Consider the following 19,412-nt stretch of genomic DNA (forward strand, 5'->3'; position numbering starts at 1 on the left):
TTGTTTTTTTGCCATGCTGATCTGGATACCCCCCACCTAACTGCAAATACCTTCAACTCTTTCTTCACTGACAGTATACAATCTCTAGCTAGACAACTAAACACTGATAACTCCAACCTTCCAATCAACTTGGCACACTCCTCCCATAACTTTAAACTACAACCCATCTCTACCTCTTTCATCTGTAGACTTATTCATAAACTGAAGCCTTGTACCCCATCTGCTGACAAGCTTCCTTCTCTTTATCTCCAAAAAGCAGCCAAGGTAATCGCATACCCTATTATCTATACTTATAAATAGGACAATCCAGGAAGGAACCATCCCAGACATCTGGAAAATCTCCCACATTATCCCTTTACATAAAGGTGGGAACTCTATCGATTATTCTAACTGTAGACCAATTGCTCTCCTATCACCCTTAGCAAAAATTATGGAGAAATGCATTCACCAACAACTTTTACAGTATCTCTCTCTCCACAACATAATAGCAAGCTGTCAGCATGGCTTTAGGCCTTATCATAGTACTACCACCGCCCTCCTATCCTTTACAGAAACTATCAACAGAAACCGCAACAACAACCTTCTCTCTTCTGCACTCTTCATCAACCTCTCTAAAGCTTTCGACATGGTTAACCATTCCATCCTAATTAACATTCTTGAATCTCTCTCCTTTGATAACCCAGCCATTAATTGGTTCAGATCTTACCTCAGCAATAGGTAACAGGCAGTTCTCTGGGAAAATCAAATTTCTTCCTTGTTACCTGTCACCATCGGTGTCCCTCAGGGTTCCATTCTTGGACGACTTCTTTTCTCTTTATTCATTAATGATCTCCATTTAGCAATTCCTCAAACAACCTGCATTCAATATGCAGATGACTCCACCCTTATTTGCTCAGCTTCCTCTCCATTTGAACTTTCTTCCCTTACTCAAAACATCTTCAACACGGTAGAAACGTGGTTTACCAAACGTTACCTCCTACTTAATGCCAAAAAAGCTAAACTCCTTCTCTTTACTCCCACTACTAGGTCCTCCCCCTCAGACTTCACAATCTCTTCAAATAAAGCCGCTGTCATCTCACCCGACTCTACTACCAAACTGTTAGGAATAACCATTGACAATAATCTCTCTTTTGATCAACATATTAACAACACCATTAAAGTAGTCAACAGAAAAATAGGATCCTTATATAGAATTAAGTCTTTCTTAACCACATCAGCTAGAGCCAAGATAACTCATTCCCATCTAATCTCAACTCTTCTGTATGCCTCACCTATTTTTACAAACCTTAAGAAAACTAACCTTAACAAACTTGCAACTTGCTACAATAATATTGCCAGATTCGCTACTGGAAATCCCTTTAGAACTCACCACTGTTCTAACCTGATGCAACTAGACTGGCTGGAATTTTAAAACCATCTGTTAATCCCCCAACTCACTATTGCCCACAAAATACTGTACCAACCCAATAATACCCCTATACTCTCAAAACTTGTAATCCCATATAATAATCTCAACTCCCTTCGCTCTTCTAGTAAACTCATTGCCAGCTTAACAAAGTCTAATAACACAGCTGGTGACTCTCTATTTACTAATACAACAGGAAGGAGCTGGAATCTGCTACCTAGTGATATAACACTAACTACATCATTGCCACTCTTCAAACAAAAGCTCAAAAATTACCTCCAAAGTCACTGGCTATGTCCTTGTAGTAAATCTGACTAATCAACACCTATACCCTGTTTTTCTCCTCTTCTACCTTCTTCCTAACATTTAATAATTAGTCTTGTAACTAAGACTATCACTAAACCAAACTATATTCAATGTATTGCTTAAATCCCTCAATTCTGATGTAAATTATTGTACTTAACTCTTACTAGAGTGCATCTATTCACCCTTCTAAGAAAGATTATGTTCTCTGTTAACTTTCTGAAGTGTCTTTGATCTCTGAAATGTTATACTGTATCATATGGTTTTTAATCCTTTTTTACCATGTAATGATATATTTTTTGTATACGTTTTTGTTTTTGTTTGTATTTGTGTGGAGCTTTTCTCCCCGGGCCTCTACTGAAAATGGATATATATCCAGCTAGACTAGCCCAGTCAACAAATGTAAAATAAATAAATAAACATTCTCAGAGGCTTTGCAGATGTTGAGGTGTTACCTCAGCTGATTGTATCCAATGGACCAGGGGAATTCCGCAGATTTTAGTGAGAGAGGAGATCCCTAATACACTTATTGAGCATCGCCAAGGATTTGATCCTCCTAGAGTGTTTCATGCAGACGTCCCACAGGAAAAGAAACAGAAAAACAAACATATTTCCCCTGTAGTTGAGGATTCCCAACATGAATAGCAGGATTTTACTCAGGTGTTGTTTAATGCTTTAATGGCTTTAAAGCCTCCTCAAGGGTTGCCTGTGCCTACTTCTCCCCTGGTCGTCTACTCATTTTAAAAGACCTAGGGAACTTGATTTCTTTGAGGCTCAGAATCCTATGGAAGAGCCTACTCTTCTCAAATCTCTTCTCCCTTGGACTGTGGTTCAGAGGAAAAAGATCCTGTTAGTCCAGCTTCTCCTTTAGAGGAACTCTCTTTTGGGGACACTGTTAAGCCGTGAGATTGCTTTCCAATTTTTGATATCCAGAAAAGGTATTATGAGCGCCTTCATATGGAGTCTCCCAAACCTTCTGCTGTTTTCCGTGTTCTAGCTGCCCTCCTGGATACTTTTTCGGCAACTTCTAAGTCCCTAATTTATCCCCCATCTCCCAAGCAACCAGGCATATTTTACAGGGTTCCTAATGAGTATAATTGCCCTCCTGCATATCCTTCTGTAGTGCCTGTCTCTACAGACAAGCCTTACAGTCTGCTTCCTTCAGACAAGGATAGTAGGGCCATGGAGAGATTGGGCAAGAAGTTTTATACTGCTGCCAACTTATCTTTTATGGCCATTAACTAACAGACTCGTATGACTAAGTATGACTTGGTCCTCCTTTCTCAGGTAATTTCTGATGATCTTGGCTCTGAGGGGAAGGTTTGTGCCCTTTCCTTGTTGGGTTCCACCTCTCAAGTTGCCTGCCATTCTGTTAAGAGAAGATGTTAAGTTGTCAGTCTCGCCTTCATTCTTGCTGGATGGGTTCAGAGCCGATCCTCGGCTCCGACTCGGCCACTTACTAAGCTCGAGAGCTAATTTTACCGGCTCGAGGCAACCGTATATCCCATGATGCAAGGCGATGACTATCCAGATCTCGTTTGCCGCTTTCGCTTGCGAGGTGCTTCTTTTACCGGCTCCTGGTAAGTTTTTCAAATTTCAGACTTTTAGTCTCCCCCCTTTAGTTTTAGTCACTACCGTTGTTGTGTAAACTCTTAACGAATAGTTTAACCCTATTTCCATTAGTGTTTCCTATTTTTCCAGTTATTTATCCCTTCACCTAAGTTAGGCCTTAAGCCTTCCCCTTTCCTAAATTTTTGTCAGGGATTCTGTGTGGTGTTTGGGTGTGTTTGTATCCCTGTTTTTAATTTTTATTGGATTGGGTGTTTATTGTGTGTGTGTCTGTGTTTTTTGTAACTTAGTGTTTCCTCGACACAGTTATGTCGAAGGACACAAAAGTCTCAGGCTTCAAGAAGTGTGACTCGTGCTGTCAGAAGATGTCTCTGACAGACGGTCACACTTCTTGTGTTTACTGCCTGGGACCTCTGCACCTGCAGGACTCTTGTGCTGTCTGCCATGCCTTCAGCCCAAGAGTCCTGCAGGAGCGCAGAAATAAATTAATACTGAGGGGCTTATTAAAGCATGAGAGCTCCCCAACTAAGTCGGCTCAGGGGAAGCCCTCGAAACAAGTTAAGCCTTCGGCTCCAAGCCCTAAGCCATCGGCTACTGGTTCGCCTTCTGTGACGAGATCGGCTCTGGCCGGAGCCGATCCTTCTATGTCACAAGCTACGGTATCGGCTCCATCCGGCGCCGATGCCGTTAAATCTGGGCACTCAGTGTCGGCTCCGGCTGGGGCCGACGTATCCTCGGCTCCACTTATCTCAAAAAAGAGATCAAGATCCCCTTCGTTGGAGTCTATACATTCGGCTCCGAGATCACCCCCGCTCTCGGAGCGGAGCCATCGGAGCTGGTCTTCTCGGTCGTCCAGGCTGTCTGACCACGACCTTGAGAGAGTGGTGAGTAGACTATTAAAGTCTCAGGCACTGGCCCAAATGCTCCATAGCCCGTCTCAACAGACGGTAGCTATTACACATCCACCTAGCATTCCTCTTTCGACTCTCTTACAGAGCTCGGAGCCGGAGCTCCTCGGAGCCATGACTGTTGTGACTTCGGAGCCGATACCACACCCCCCTTCGGCTCCGTCGTCCTCTGCTCCGATCTCCTCTTTGATGCCGTCATTGGAGGGATCCTGGCGTCTGGTCTCTTTTGTCAGCTCCGAGGGGGCGAGTGGCATCGGACCCTTGTCCGACCCCATTCGTCCTCTCGGAGCTTCGGCGCTGGTGAGCTCAGCCCCGACATCGGCCTCCGAGACCTGTCGGTGCGGCCTGGGGTTCCTATCTCTTTGGAGCGGAAGCCTTCTGGCCTGTCTGACGGGGGAGCCTTCGAGGTGATGAGGAGTGTACTAGCCCCAGGGCTTAGTCAACGGTCAGTTCCATCAGCTCCTCCCACTACAGTGCCTGCTGACGTCTCTTCCCACTCTCTTGCTCCCGGACCCAGAGATCCAACACCTCAGGTTTCCCCACTGGGAATATCTTCCTCTTCCGAGGCTTCTCCTGACCCGTCAGGTGAACCTCCGCGTAAGAGGACATGTAAGAGGAAGCATCTAGACTCCCCAGAGTCTATTACATCCGATACTGACTTGGATGAGTCGGAGGGATCCCCAAGGTCCCCCTCTGGGGATGTCTCTTTCTCAGACATCCTTGAACTCCTTAAGCAGAGGGGGAACTGGCCTTCCCTTAATCCTTCCAAGGACAAGTCGGTATACCTGGAGGCGTTCGGGTCTCGACCCTCCACCTCCTGGGTGTCTCCGCCTTTCCGACCCTCTTATGGATGTGGTGGCTCGGAAGGCGTGGATGGCCCCGGATTCGGTGGAACCTATTCCTCGGAGGCCTTCTAAATTCATCACGGCCCCACCTGATAGGCAATATTTGACAAAAGGTGTCCCGGTTGATACCATGGTGGTGGCTGCAGCCACCAAGAAGGAACTAGCTGATCCTTCAGTACCTGTCCATCCTCCTAACAAGGACTCCAGGACTATAGATAGGTACGGCAAGCGGATTTTTTCTTCAGTGACTTTTGCCATGTGGTCGCTGAACTACTTGTGTCACTTCACCCGCCTTCAAAGAGATGTTCTTAAAGAGTTGGGAGAAGTTTTACAGGATCAGTCAGCTGCTGGGTCCCAGGATAAAATTAACTCACAGCTAGGAATCCTAAACTCCATTGTTAACTCCTCCATGCGGCTCATTTCATATGCAGCCGACGGAGCGAGTAGGGCCGCAGGCACAGGAGTGGCTTTAAGGCATCAATCCTGGATGCGGCTTTGTAATTTTGCAGATCCCTTCAAGGCGTCCTTCACAAACTCTCCCTTTGATGGCTCGACTTTGTTCGGACCTCAAGTGAAAGACACCTTGACTAGATGCGAACAAGATGGCAAGACTCTTTCTGCCGTAGGAGTCAGTTTCTCCACCCCTTCAAGACCTTACCCAAAAGGTCAGAAGGGAGGGAAAATGTGGTTCCACAACTCTCAAGGAGTCACGCCTGATGCACAAGGTCAGTTTACCCCCAGAGGCAGAGGGGGTAACAACAGACGCCGCCCTAGGGGCAGAGGGGGTCCACAGAATCAGGGTAGCAGGGAGCCTCTCTCTGACAAACCCTTCCAGCATCCCTGAGATGTTGCCCGATTGCCCACCTTCGGAGGCAGTCGGGGGAAGATTATCGCTGTACCCAAACGCCTGGCTTTCCCTTTCTCAAGACAAATGGGTACAGTCGATCATATCCGAGGGTTACAAAATTCCCTTTATTCAAACCCCAGTTCAGCAAAAGGGAACCCTTCCAGATGTTCCACCCAGTCTAAGGGAACTAGCAGTACCAGAGATTTCAAAACTGCTAGCAAAAAGAATCATCCAGCCAGTCCCAGCAGACCAAATAGGATCTGGAATCTACTCAAGGTTCTTTTTAGTACCAAAAAAGACAGGGGACTGGAGACCAATATTAGATCTCAGCAAACTAAACAAGTTTGTAAAGAAAACAAGATTCCGGATGGTCACGCTTCAGTCCATTCTACCCTTTCTGGGCAAGGACAATTGGATGTGCTTGGTAGACCTTCAGGATGCGTACTATCACATAAAAATTCACAGGCGCTCCAGAAGGTTTCTCCACTTTCGGCTGGGGACCAGTCACTTCCAATTCAGAGCCCTGCCATTTGGACTCACTACAGCCCCCAGAGTGTTCACCAAATGTATGGCAGTGGTTACGGCTCACCTGAGACGTCAAGGATTCCAGGTGTTTCCATATCTAGACGACTGGCTCCTCACTGCCACCACCAGGCATCAACTTCTCCAAGCCAGAGATTACACCATTCACATTTGCAGAGGGCTAGGGATTTCTATAAATTCCGAAAAATCTGCCTTGTCGCCCTGTCAATCTATTACCTTTATAGGCGCCAAGTTAGACACCATACAACTTTCAGCAAAGTTAACAGACCAAAGGATCTTGGATATTCAAAACCACATCCATGTGATTCTTCACAGCGACAAAATTCAGGCCAGATTTGCTCTGAAAGTTTTGGGTCTTATGGCGGCCGCCATAACACTTCTTCCCCTTGCCCGCTTCTACATGCATCTCCTACAATGGATGCTGTTCGCCCAATGGTCCTTTCAACAACTTCCCATGCGTCACAGGATCATAATAACTCCAGTTTGCAAAAGGCATCTGACCTGGTGGATATTGTCCCCTCAAGTCCATCAGGGCAGACCCTTTGTTCCTCTCACCCCGGTCGCCATGGTTACATCGGATGCCTCTCTGATCGGGTGGGGGGGGGCATTATCAGGGCAGGATGGTCCATGGCACTTGGCAACCTTTCGAATGCCACCTGCACATAAATGTCCTGGAGATGAGAGCATTGCTTTTAACGTTGCAAGCCCTCCACGACTCTCTTCCCCTGGGAACTATTGCAGTCCAAACGGACAATATGTCCGTAGTGTGGTATATCAACAAGCAGGGTGGAACCAAGTCCTATCCACTGTGTCGAGAGGCACTCAGACTTTGGCAGTGGGCAATCTCTTCTCAACGGTTTCTGATAGCAACGCATATCCCTGGGAAATCCAACATCATAGCGGACAGGTTGAGCAGAGCTATTCTCATGCCTCACGAGTGGTCTCTCAAACAATCTGTGACGGAAGAGATTTTTCAGAAGTGGGGCCTTCCTTGCTGCGATCTTTTTGCTACCCCTCAAAACAGCAAATGCCCCGACTTCTTCTCTCTCTTCCCCCTTCCAGGCCATCCCCCCAGAGATGCTGTAATCCAAGATTGGCCCCGGGGACTTCTCTATGCCTTTCCTCCTTTCCCTCTAATACCACAAGTAATTCAGAAAGCAACAGCCTTGAGAGCCAAGATAATTCTCATTGCCCCTTATTGGCCTCGACAGATATGGTTTCCGTTCCTACATCGTTATCTTTTGGTACAGCCATGGCATCTGGACCTGGTTCCAGATGATCTGACCCACCAGTCGGAGCAGCTGCACCAATCCATACCTTCTCTCAGCCTCACTGCTTGGTTGCTCCACTTCCATCCCTAGCCAGGCTTCCTATGATTTCTAATCCCGTCCGGGATATCATAGTAGCTTCCCTTAAATCTTTCACCAGAAGGATTTCCAGTAGTAAATGGCAACGTTTCTCCTTCTGGGCAAAAGCTAGGAATATAGATCCCTTTACTGCTCCGATTCATTCGGTCTTGGACTTCCTAGCCGAGATTTTTCATTCAGGATCTTCTTCCTCCACAGTAAAAGTTCAGCTGGCAGCCATTTCAAATTTTCATATCGGCTTGTTGGACCACAACATCATGTCACATAAACTTTGCAAGGCATTTCTTAGAGGTATATTTCTACTTAAACCTCCGATTAGAGACCCCCCACCACAGTGGGATCTAAATTTAATTTTAACATCCTTGATTCTTCCCCCTTTCGAACCTGCGGCTACCTGTTCATTGAAATTTCTTTCTTGGAAGACACTCTTCCTAGTTGCCATTACTTCTGCCAGGAGAGTATCTGAGCTTCATGCCCTCTGCATTCGTCCTCCCTACTTAATTTTCCACAAAGACAGAGTTTCTCTAAGGATTAATCCGTCTTTCTTACCCAAAGTGGCATCGCAGACTAACTTAAATCAATCTATTGATCTTCCAGTTTTTTTCCCAAATTATTCTAATAGAGCGGAATAAAAACTACATTATCTCGATGTTCACCGCCAACTCCGATATTATCTGGACAGAACCAAACATTTTAGGAAATCTGATCAACTGTTTTTATCCTATGCAGAGAACAGGAAAGGCCTTCCAGTATCCAAAGTAACCCTATCTAGATGGCTGTCTTCTGTGATTACATGCATTTATCAGCTCAGAGGTAAAGAGTTGATTTCTAGGCCAAAAGCCCATTCTACCAGAGCACTAGCTACATCTACAGCTTTTAAAGCTAGACTCCCAATAGACACTATTTGTGCAGCAGCTACATGGGCCTCTCCTCATACCTTTGGTTCGCATTACAAATTAGACTTGGCCTCCAGAGACAGAGCAAATTTTGATTCCACTGTTCTCAAGAGTCTGTTCCATTGAGCCATCCAGGATAGAGGTGCTAGGGACACGGTCCCATCCAGCAAGAATGAAGGCGAGATTGACAACTTAACATTGAGAAGTTATATACCTACCATAACGTTCCATGTTAGTTGTCTTCTCTCACCTTCTTTCTTGCATCCTGCCCACCATCCCCCTAGCCTGGTCAGACCGAGAAGATTGTTCCTCTTCTTTGAAGAGTCTTGATCCAATTTTTCTAGCTAATCAGCTTACTAGTGTCACTAGATCAGGTTGGTCCTTTTCGGGGGATTATTATTATTACCTCTTCCTCCTCCTCTCCAGTTGGAGGAATATATTGCATAATTTTCCGTAGCTACCAAACGAGATCTGGGTAGTCATCGCCTTGCATCATGGGATATAGGGTTGCCTCGAGCCGGTAAAAATTAGCTCTTGAGCTTAGTAAGTGGCTGAGTCTGAGCTGAGGATCGGCTCCGAACCCATCCAGCAAGAAAGAAGGCGAGATAAGGCAACTAACATGGAACGTTATGGTAGGTACATAACTTCTCAATATCATGCATCTGGTGCTTCGTCCAGGGCTGCTGTATTAGGTCCTGCTATGAGGCATTACTTATGGCTTCCTCTTCAGGCTCTGCCTGATAACATTAAGGCCAAATTATTGGGTGCTGTTTTGGATAATAAAAATATTTTTGGTGCTGCAGCTGCTGAGCTTTTTAAGTGCCTTCAGGATAAGGGCAAAGTCTTGCAGGAGTTGAAACATTTTGTTTCTCCTATTTCAAAGTTTTAAGGGAATTTACCCTTCCAAGTCTGCTTTTGTTTGCAGGCATTCCTCTGCCCAAGGTTAAAAAGGGTTCTAGACGTGTGCCTCCTAAGTCTATTCAAACAACTGCTTTCCATAAACCTACCTTTCAGGATGAGCTGGGTTCTGTTTGACAGTTTGCTTCCCCTTTCCACAGCCAGGTCCCTTTTTATCTTTGTCGTTCTCTGTCCTTTCCAAACTGTTGAGAATCTCAACCTACTCTTGGGTTCTGTCTGTTACCTCAGGGAGATTTCATTGTTTGGAAATCCCTTTTTGGCTATGTCTCAACCTCCTTTTTTCCCCAGAGGTGCTTCATTCTCTCTTGTTCCAGGGCACCATTTAAGCTATACCCCCAGCCCAGGTAGGGAGGGTTTTTTATTCCAGTATGTTTTTTGTTTCCAGGAAGGAGGGCACTTGGAGATCAAATCTGGACCTTTCTCATCTCAATGCCTTTGTTAAGATTCCTTCTTTTTGTGGTGTTGTCTCTTCAAACTTTTATTTCCTCCTCTTCTTCCCTAGGCTGTTCTGGTCTCTCTATATCTCAAGAATGCCTACCTTCATATCCCCATCCATCCCCTTTTCATGACATTTTTTACATTTCTCTGTTGTTGCCTTGTTTTTTCAGTTCTTTGCTTTGCCCTTTGGCCTTTCTACAGTCCCAAGGATTTTCACAAAATGTCTCGCTCCTGTCATTGCATTTTGCAGGATGAGAGTTCGGATCTTTCCTTATCTGGATTATCCACTCATTCAAGCTTTCTTCCCTGAGACTCTACTTCAAGATGTTCAGTTTACTATTTCTCTGTTGCAGAGTCTGGGGTTCATTGTAAACTTTCAAAAATCAGTTCTGATCCTGTTTCAGGATCATGTTTTTCTTGGTTGCATGATCCAGTCTGTCCCCATGCTGGCATCTGTGCCTGACCTCAAGGGCCCTGTCTTTTATTGCTTTTTTCCAGTCTCTTCTTCCTCTGAAGCCCTTCTCGGCCAGGAACTTTCTCATGGTCCTCAGGTTCATGGCTTCCACCATTCCCATGCTTCCTTTTGCCAAGCTTCATAAGAGAAAGCTACAGTGAGGTACCCCAAGACAGTGTGGCTTCAGCATTGACGCCCCCCTGGACTTTCCAGTCCTCTTCCTCCGTTGTCTTAAGCTCGAGCTTCAGTGGTGGATTCATAAACTCTGTCAACCTGGGGCTTCCTTTCCAAGTACCAGACCTGACTCAAGAGCTCTTCACAGATGCCTCAGACAGGGGATGGGGACTTCCTTTGGGTCTCTCAAGGTTTAGGGTCCCTGGCCTGTGCATCAGAAGTCAGACCACATCAATATAAAGGAGATGAGGGCCCTACTTTTAGTTCTTCAGGCATTTCGTTCCTTATTTTCACAGCACCACATTGATGTGGTATGCCAACAAAGAAAGGGATAAATGGTCTTATCTTCTTTGCAGATGAGCTCTTCAGGTCTGGGATCTAGCTGTTCTGTGTCCTGTAACTCGTCAGGCAGTTTGCATTCCCTTGGAGCACAATCTAGTGGCAGACTCTTTGAGCAGGTCCAGCACACAAGCTTATGAATGGATGCTTCACATAGCTATGTTCCTGGACACCGTCCTTTGGTGGTGTATTCCTCAGGTAGACCTTTTTGCCTCCCCTCTGAACAGACAACTTCCTCTATTCTGTTCCAGGGTCCCCAGTTGTCTGGCTTGGAAAGTAGATGCCCTGTCTTTACTTTGGAAGGGGATGTTTCTGTATACATTCCCTCCCCCTCCTCTATTTCTGATATTCTTGCACAAGATCAGACAAGACTACCCCAAAATCTTGCCAGTGACTGTCTTTTGTCACAGACATCATTGGTTCCTCCTCCTTTCTCATTTTGTTATGGGCAGTCACCACAAGTTACCTCACCAGTGGGCATTCTTGCACAAGACACGTGGTCTCTTATCTGTTCTCACTTGTCCACTCTTCAACTTACGCTGTTGGTGATAGGGTTTTGATCACTTTAAAGCACCTCTTTCCTGAAGACGTGCTTTGGGTTCTGCAGGAGTCCAGGAAATCATATTTGTACAATTTAGAAAAAGAATTTCTGTCTGGTGTCTCTTTCGAAACCAGGATACCCTATCTGTGGAGGTTCCAATGGTTCTCTCTTATTTGTGTGATCTGCTCCTTACTGGGTCAACATATTCTTCAGTTAAAGCTCACCTGTCAGCAGTTTCTGCTTGTTTGCCCTTGGCTTCTCCTCTGGCCTTTAGATTTGAGGTCAAGCAATTTCTTAAAGGTGTCCTTCATATCAGCCCTGCCAGGAACCAATTCCGCCTTCCTGGGACTTCAGTTTTGCTCTTGAAAAATTGACTCAACTCCTTTTGAGCCTGCAGCTTCAGCTTCCTTACAATGGTGTGTTTGTACCACTGTTCTTTTGGCCCTCGCTTCTTCTAAGAGATTGCCTGAATTTCAGGCTCTCATGGCTGATCCTCCCTTTAGTTTTTCACAGAGACAGGGTGTCTCTTCATACTAATCCTTTTTTATGCCCAAGGTGATCAATGAATTGTCCCTTTATCAGTCTATTCAGCTTCCTTTTTTTTTTCCTTCTCTGTAGTCAGCCAGTGAGAAGGTTCTTCACACCTTGGATTTGAATAGACAGCTCAGATATTATTTGGATAAAACTAAGGTTATTCTCAACTCTGAGTAGTTATTTGTTTCCTTTCATCCCAGGTCTTTGGGTTTGGCTGTTTCCAAGCAAACCATTTCTTCCTGGATTATTAAAGGCCATTTTTTTATGTTCTTTTCATGGTAAATGTGTTTCTTCATCAGCAAATACTCAGTCTACCAGGGCTGTTGTCTCTTCTGGTGCTTTTTTCAAGGGTCTGGATACCAATTCCATGCTTGAGGCTGCTACTTGGTCTTCTGTTCATACCTTCACTATGCATTCTAAGTTGGATGTTATTTCCAGGACTAGACCAGCTTTGCCAGGGCTATCCTGCATGGGTCTTGGGAGGGCTCTTTATTGATGCCCTCCTCCCAGGTTTCCTCTTGAGCTTTTTTACTCTCCCTTCAGTTATGAATACTGCAGCAGTGATATGGAAGGACACAGTACAGTTGTGCAAAATCTTATAACAGTAGATGCCCTTCTCTTCACTGTTGCAGTATTTGCTTTCTCCCTTTTGCCCTCTGTTCTCTAGCCTGTTCTTTCTTGCCTTCCTGGCTGAAGGGCTCTTTTCTTCTTTTGGATGTACATGTTCTTCCTTGTCCCCAGGGGCATTCTGTTACTCCTGGGGCTTTTTCAGTTTTGAGCGAGTGTGTCCATACATCAGCTTTATGCCTTGCAACTTGCGCTTGGAGCATACATGTGACATATAGTGCCTGTAAGTACTAAGGGCTTTGTATACTTGCCGGATGTTTGGCTATCCTTGGCAGGAGATCCCTTCAGTAATGAATACTGCAGCAGTGAAGACGACATCTACTGGTAGGGTAAGATTTTGCACAACTGTACTTTCTGTATGCATATATTACGCTATGGAAAAATGTTGCTTAAATTGTGTGGCTTCCCTAACACCTCCATCAGTTTTCATTGTCTTGTTTTTGGACATAGTTTGAGTAATTTTTTTATTTCTGTGTGTGTTTTGGCCCTGTTCCTACTTGACTATTCAAGCCTTCCCCAGTCAAACTCCTTAATCCCTGCAGTGGGGACAACATACCCAATACAGAGTGGGCTGAATTTTCCAGAGGTCCATCTTCCAGCCAGCTTTGAGGGTCTTGCACTGCTAGTACCATTTATCCTCATCCTCTGACCGCAGTAAGTCTGATTTTTCATGGATGTTGGAGACTTATGGCAACCTTTTGTACTTGTGTGTGTGCCAGGAATTATTTGGTACACGCTCTCTGTAACATCTTTGCTTCATCTAGTATGCAAGCTGTGGGGTTGCTTAATAGTATTGTTCCCTACCCCTTGTTGGTGATTATGTGAGCTCGTGCATCACCAAATAGTGTGCTTACACCCCTCTGTTATTACCCATATGCGTTCCTTCACGAGTGAGGACAGATGTTACCATCACTGCTTTGGGTAGCAGCAACCCACATGTGGGCTGTCCCAGCTCACTGCTTTGCATTCTTGAAGCCTTTTTTAGTACTTGAACAGCAGGCTATCTTGCCAGAAACCATCACATCTTCCACTCACAGGATGGGTTAGCATTAGCTCCATCCCTAGCTGTTCTAGTGTCTAAGCTGTTATTCGAACATGTCATTTGGAATGTAGTCACTGCTTCACCCATCTGTGTCACAGAGCTGGGTTATCTAATGAGTAAACCTTACCAAAGTCTGGAGGTATTATTCTTTCATTGTCCATTACTGTAAATTCATGAGTACCGATGTAAACAGTCAAAATACATATAATTAAAATGAAGTTTTACATCTTGAGTACTTCTTGATAACCCCTTAAGTGACTTTTTTTTCTTTCCTTGCTTTGCAGAACAATTTAAAAAAATGTCAGGAGAGAACCCAATGCCAGCCTTTGGCTGTCAGGTAACTATCCAGTCTGAACAAGAAAAACAATTAGTGAAACAGTTTCGTAAAGAGGAAAAGCGAATTGCAAGGCGGGAAAAAAGAGATGATGATGTTTCTGGAGATGGACTTCCATGTTTTGATCCTAAGGAAATGCGGATGCAAAGGTAATTGCTAAAAGTTTGAAAAATGTAGTAGTATCTGTATCTGTAAAAATGTAGTATCTATAAACAGCATAATCATTTATCATACTTTTACAGTAGTTTAACTGGTGGAATGCATTTTATTCAGGTCCTATTTTAGCAAGCATAGATGCTTGTTTTTTTCTTTATAAAAGCTTAATTTTGAGAGATACAGATGCAGTGATCTGCTTAATTAGAATTTGCTTGGTTGCATCCACTTGGGGTGGAAATGTGGCTTAGAGAGGTAAGCTGTCTTTTCTGGGCATTGTGCACACACCCGTGGCTTAAGATTTATGAAGTCTGTGCTAAATTTATTGAGTCTATTTTATTTTCTCAGTAGATTAATGGCTGCCATTTACCGCATTCTTCATCTAGAACATTATAGGAAAAGAAAAACAAATAAGCTGTTGTGCTACTGCTGAGTTTAGAAGTGTTACCGCTGAATCACTTCTAATGTGATGGATGTTACTGTATTTTAACAAGAAAAAATAATTCTCAAGACATAAGTACATTTTTGTATTCAATTATACTTCAGGTTGTGTACTAATATAAACAGATTCTTAAATACAGAAAATCAGGCCCAAGATTATAGAAAATAGAGATCTTACTATATTTAACATCTGCCCTACTAGCGGTAAGTATTGCTTTATGTTGGTTGTTAGTAGGAACAATTAGCAATAAAATTAGTTGACTGAGCTTGGTTTAAAAAAGTAAGACTTCTTTATAGCTGTCATTTCTTCATGATTAATTTCCTAGTCAAATGGATGTCTCCACCTATATGTGTTTGTAAAAATTTCTATGAAAAAGATAGGATGGTATTGCCATTTATATTTAATTTGCAAGATATTTTGATGTTTATTTTCCACTTTGTTTAACTGTCCTAACCTGTATTAAATGTATTTAGGTAAAATGAAGCATTTAAAATGTCAAGGCTCCCTTCTTTGCTTGTTTTTGTATTAGAATGTGTAACTGAGACCTGCTTTCCTAATTTCAGTTTCTTTTGCAATTTAAATCTCATTATCAGTATTATTTCTGTAAGCTAGAAATTCTGATGAGCACTGGTGCTCTGCTGGACATGCAAAGATCATCCTTAATGCCTGCGTCACCAAATGTAACTTACTTCCCATTAAACAGACCCTAAAGTCCTATGGTGCTATGCTTACCCCTGACCTCAGACTACAAAACTCTATACCCTCCTTCAAAAGCCTACTTAAAACATACCTCTTCACCAACCATCTATGCAACTGTAATTGACCCCCTGAAGCCTTGTCCACTTAATATTTCTACAAACAATCTGTCCTGGACAACACAAACAACACCATCTAACTATACCTATCCATGTGTGAGCAATAACCTATATATGAGTGTATGTGTGTGTGTATATATATATATATATATATATATATATATATATATATATATATATATATATATATGGGTACGTATCACTTCACTTAAACTCACTTCACCAAGACCAAATCACCTAAGGATCATTTCACCTAAAACTCATTTCACTGACAAGTAGAACTCTAAAGCAAGTCAATTGTATATGTCATTTTCCCTACTGTAGTGCGATCCTGGTGTTAGTATATATATATATATATATATATATATATATATATATATATATATATATATATATATGTGTATATGTATATATATATATATGTGTATATGTATATTTATATATGTATATGTATATATGTATATATATATATATATATATATATATATGTGTATATATATATATATGTATGTATGCATGTATATATATGTATATATTAAGGGAGGGTGGGGGGGTGTAGCCCCCCACCTAGTTGGCTTTTACCAAATACTGTAAAACAAAACCAGACACAATAAAACCAAAGTAAGTGGGGGGCTTCACCCCCCCCACACCCCTCCCTTAATTATATATACTGACACCAGGATCGCACTACAGTGGGGAAAAGGACATATACCTTTGACTTGCCTTACGCACTAATTGTTAGTGAAATGAGTTTTAGGTGAAGTGATACGTACCCATATATATATATATATATATATATATATATATATATGTATATATATATATATATATATATATATATATAAATATAGATATAGATTATATATATATATATATATATATATATATATATATATATATATATATATATAGTGTATATGTATGTATATATGTGTATGTATGTGTATGCATATATATGTATGTATACTCTTGTATATTTGCTTGAATGTATACTTATTCAATTGTGAAATATCTTGCAGTGTTCTACCAGGTTCTTAACTACTCTCATTATATATTTTGTACACCTTTAATTTCAACCAAAAAGAGGGAATATCCTGTTATTGTATACTAACGGCTGTAAAGTCTACAATCTGTATGCTACTACTCTGTAATGTCTCTTTCGTAAATTTTTCTTCTCTCTGTAAACTTATGTAGTTTTTCTCCCCAGGGCTCCGCTGAAAATGGTCACTTGTTGTCCACTTGGACTATCCAGGCAAACAAATGTTAAATGGATAAATAAAATATTCCCCTTTAATTAAATTGACCAGCAGTTTCCAGGTGGGGGCATTACGTGTTCCAAACTATACTTAATTCTTTTGTCTTGTCATTTTAAGTATTATCTGCCTTTTCCTTGTTATCTTTGGATGTTTCCTTTTGGTTTCAGGGATTAAATTAAAAGTCTTGTCTTGGTTTTATAATGGTCAACATCAGACATTTTACTTAAGGTATGATTTGCTTTGCCTGTGAGTAGTGGTGTTAAAAATCTAACCTAGTGTTTTTGCTCGACATGATGTTTTATAAATACAATTTTCAAATGCAGTGACCGAATTGCCAGAATTTGTGGTCTCTGACTTTATAGTGAAGAAAGTGATTTAGAACCGATTGTGGCATCCTGAGTATGGCTTTCAGATGTTTTTCATCTCACATTGCTGCAGTCCTTACACTTGGGTAGTCCGCTGTCCTCGGTCGGCCCGAATAACAAAGTATAAGGCTGACGTCGGTCAGGGCGCATTAGACTGACATCAGGATGTCAGGGTACAAATGCGCATGACCGACGTCATATCCTCAGTCTTTTTTGCCGCATGGTCCGATGCAGAAGCAGCGTTGCAAGTGCCGTTCGGCGTTCTGAAATTTTTCGAATTCGGAGTTTCAGACCGAGTCAAAGTTGGCTAAGTACCCGTTGGAATATTTTAGTTTTTCTTGCCTCAGTGGTTTACCGGATGTCAGAAAAAGTGAATAACTGTATTTCTTGTGGGAAACAGATACCGCATAGAGATTATCATACTTTGTGTATTCCTTGCTTAGGGCCTGAGCACGACGTTGTTGGGTGTCGCTTTTGTGCTAGATTCAATAAGCGCACTATTAAGAGAAGGTTAGACTGTGCCAGGTTAGTCTTCGGGAAGCGGTGCAATTACAATATGCCGTCAGATGCTCCGACGCCCGCTTCTTCGAAGAAGCGCAAGGATAAAGCAGCTAAGTCCAGGCAAGATGAGTCGTCCGTACCAGACGCCGGTTCTTTAGAGGTGTCGGTGGAGCCGGTGGTTCCACCGGAGGTTTCTCTGGAGTCCCAGGGGGAGACCTTGTTATTGCAGGATGTGGCCTCTCAGGAGGCAGGTCAGGCAGAAGGGGCTTCTCAGGTTACTGTACTCCCCTCCCTTCCTAGGGTGGTTAGGCCTTCTCCTTCTGTTTCCAAGGCTTCCCCCAGAGGCAGGCCAGGTTTAGCTTCAGTTGGGGTCACTCCTAGTTCTTCAGGATCTGTGCCCAAGAAGCATATGCTTAAAATGGCAGAAGATTTGATTACTTTGATTAGAGGTTCTTTGCCCCCTCCTGATAAGAGGCCTAGGGTGGAACCTGAGTTGGGAAGTTTTGAGCAGGCTTCAGATGTTTCAGAGTCTTCGGCTGAAGACTTGCAGGAGTATTCTCCTTATTCTGATTCTGATGTGGATGATTCTACTCCTTCTGCTTCTCCTCCTGAGGATTTTTCTTTTTCAGAGACTCTTCATTCCATGAGGGAGCATTTTAAATGGGAAGGTCAGGACTTCTCTGATTCCAGGAAAAGGCTTGGGGAATTTTTGTTTTTACCCCAGCATAGGCCTTTGGCTATACCTCCTGTTCTGGATGTTGTGGAGGATGTGTTTGCAGAGGCTTCTCTTAATCCTGATTCTTTGCCTCCTGCTCCTGTTAAACCGGATAGGTACTATAGGGTGCCTGAAGCTCATAAGTATCTTTTTAAGAGTCCTAGGGCGGACCCAGAAACTGTCAGTCAGGGGCCTAAGGGGGTTAAGGCTTCTGTTGATAAAAATCCGGTTCCTCCAGATAAAGAGGCCAGGGCTTTGGATAGGTGGGGAAAGAAAGTCTATACTTCTTCCACCCTAGCTATGAGGGCTCTGAATTGCCAGTTTCACATGTTGAAATACCAAAACTATCTACTTTCTCAGTTGAAGTCTAAGGTAGATGCTCTGGCGGAAGGTATTGAGTGTAAAGAGTTACAAGATTTGGTACATGTCTCTGAACAAGTGGGTAAGCATTCTTTGCAATGTGGTTTTGATGCTGTACAGGCCTCGGCCCAGGGTGGCTGCCACTGGGTCAGTTCTTCGCAGGCACGCCTGGCTGAGAGATCAGAATTTATCTGAACATGTTAAGACGAGGATTTTGGATGCTCCTTTACAATCTGATGTGTTGTTTGGTTCACCTGTTGAGGCAGTCTTAAAGAAAATGGAAGACAAGGCTAAGTCTATGCAGACTGTTAAAGATTTTTTGCAGGTTCAGCCTCCCAAGTTTAGCAGAAATTGGCCTACCAAGGGGTGGACGTATCCTTCTTATGATTCCCAGTCTAGGGGTAGGTCTAGACGTGGTAGGGGCAGAGCTCAGGGCTCTTTCAGGCCTAGAACAGGGAGTTCACCTGCACAGTCTTCTGGTGAGGGTAGGGGTCAGTCCTTTCGTAAACAGACCCAATGACCTACCTTTTCAGCTGCCAGAGCCTTCGCCTGGCAGCACCTTTGGGAGGAAGGTTGGCACTTTTCAAGGAAAATTGGAGTTTAATTACCCAAGACAGATGGGTACTGGAAATCATACACCGAGGTTACAGGTTTTATTTCCATACCTTGCCTCCTTTCAAAGGCATGCCAGACGTTCCTCCTCAGCAAAGAATAGAGGCTC

The 19,412-nt window shown here is 43.3% G+C and overlaps 1 protein-coding gene across 1 annotated transcript in view; it reads left to right on the top strand.

Moving 5' to 3' along the window:
• Positions 1–19,412, top strand: part of ASCC3 (activating signal cointegrator 1 complex subunit 3) — a 4,485,173-nt gene that overhangs the window by 161,342 nt on the left and 4,304,419 nt on the right. The window contains exon 4 of the mRNA XM_044069284.1: positions 14,035–14,233. Within this exon, the coding sequence (XP_043925219.1) occupies positions 14,035–14,233 (199 nt within the window). The remainder of the gene's footprint in view (positions 1–14,034; positions 14,234–19,412) is intronic.

This window comes from Protopterus annectens, chromosome 1.part0, assembly GCF_019279795.1.
Source record: "Protopterus annectens isolate FY-2018-M chromosome 1.part0, PAN1.0, whole genome shotgun sequence".
In the NCBI taxonomy this organism is placed as follows: domain Eukaryota; kingdom Metazoa; phylum Chordata; order Ceratodontiformes; family Protopteridae; genus Protopterus; species Protopterus annectens.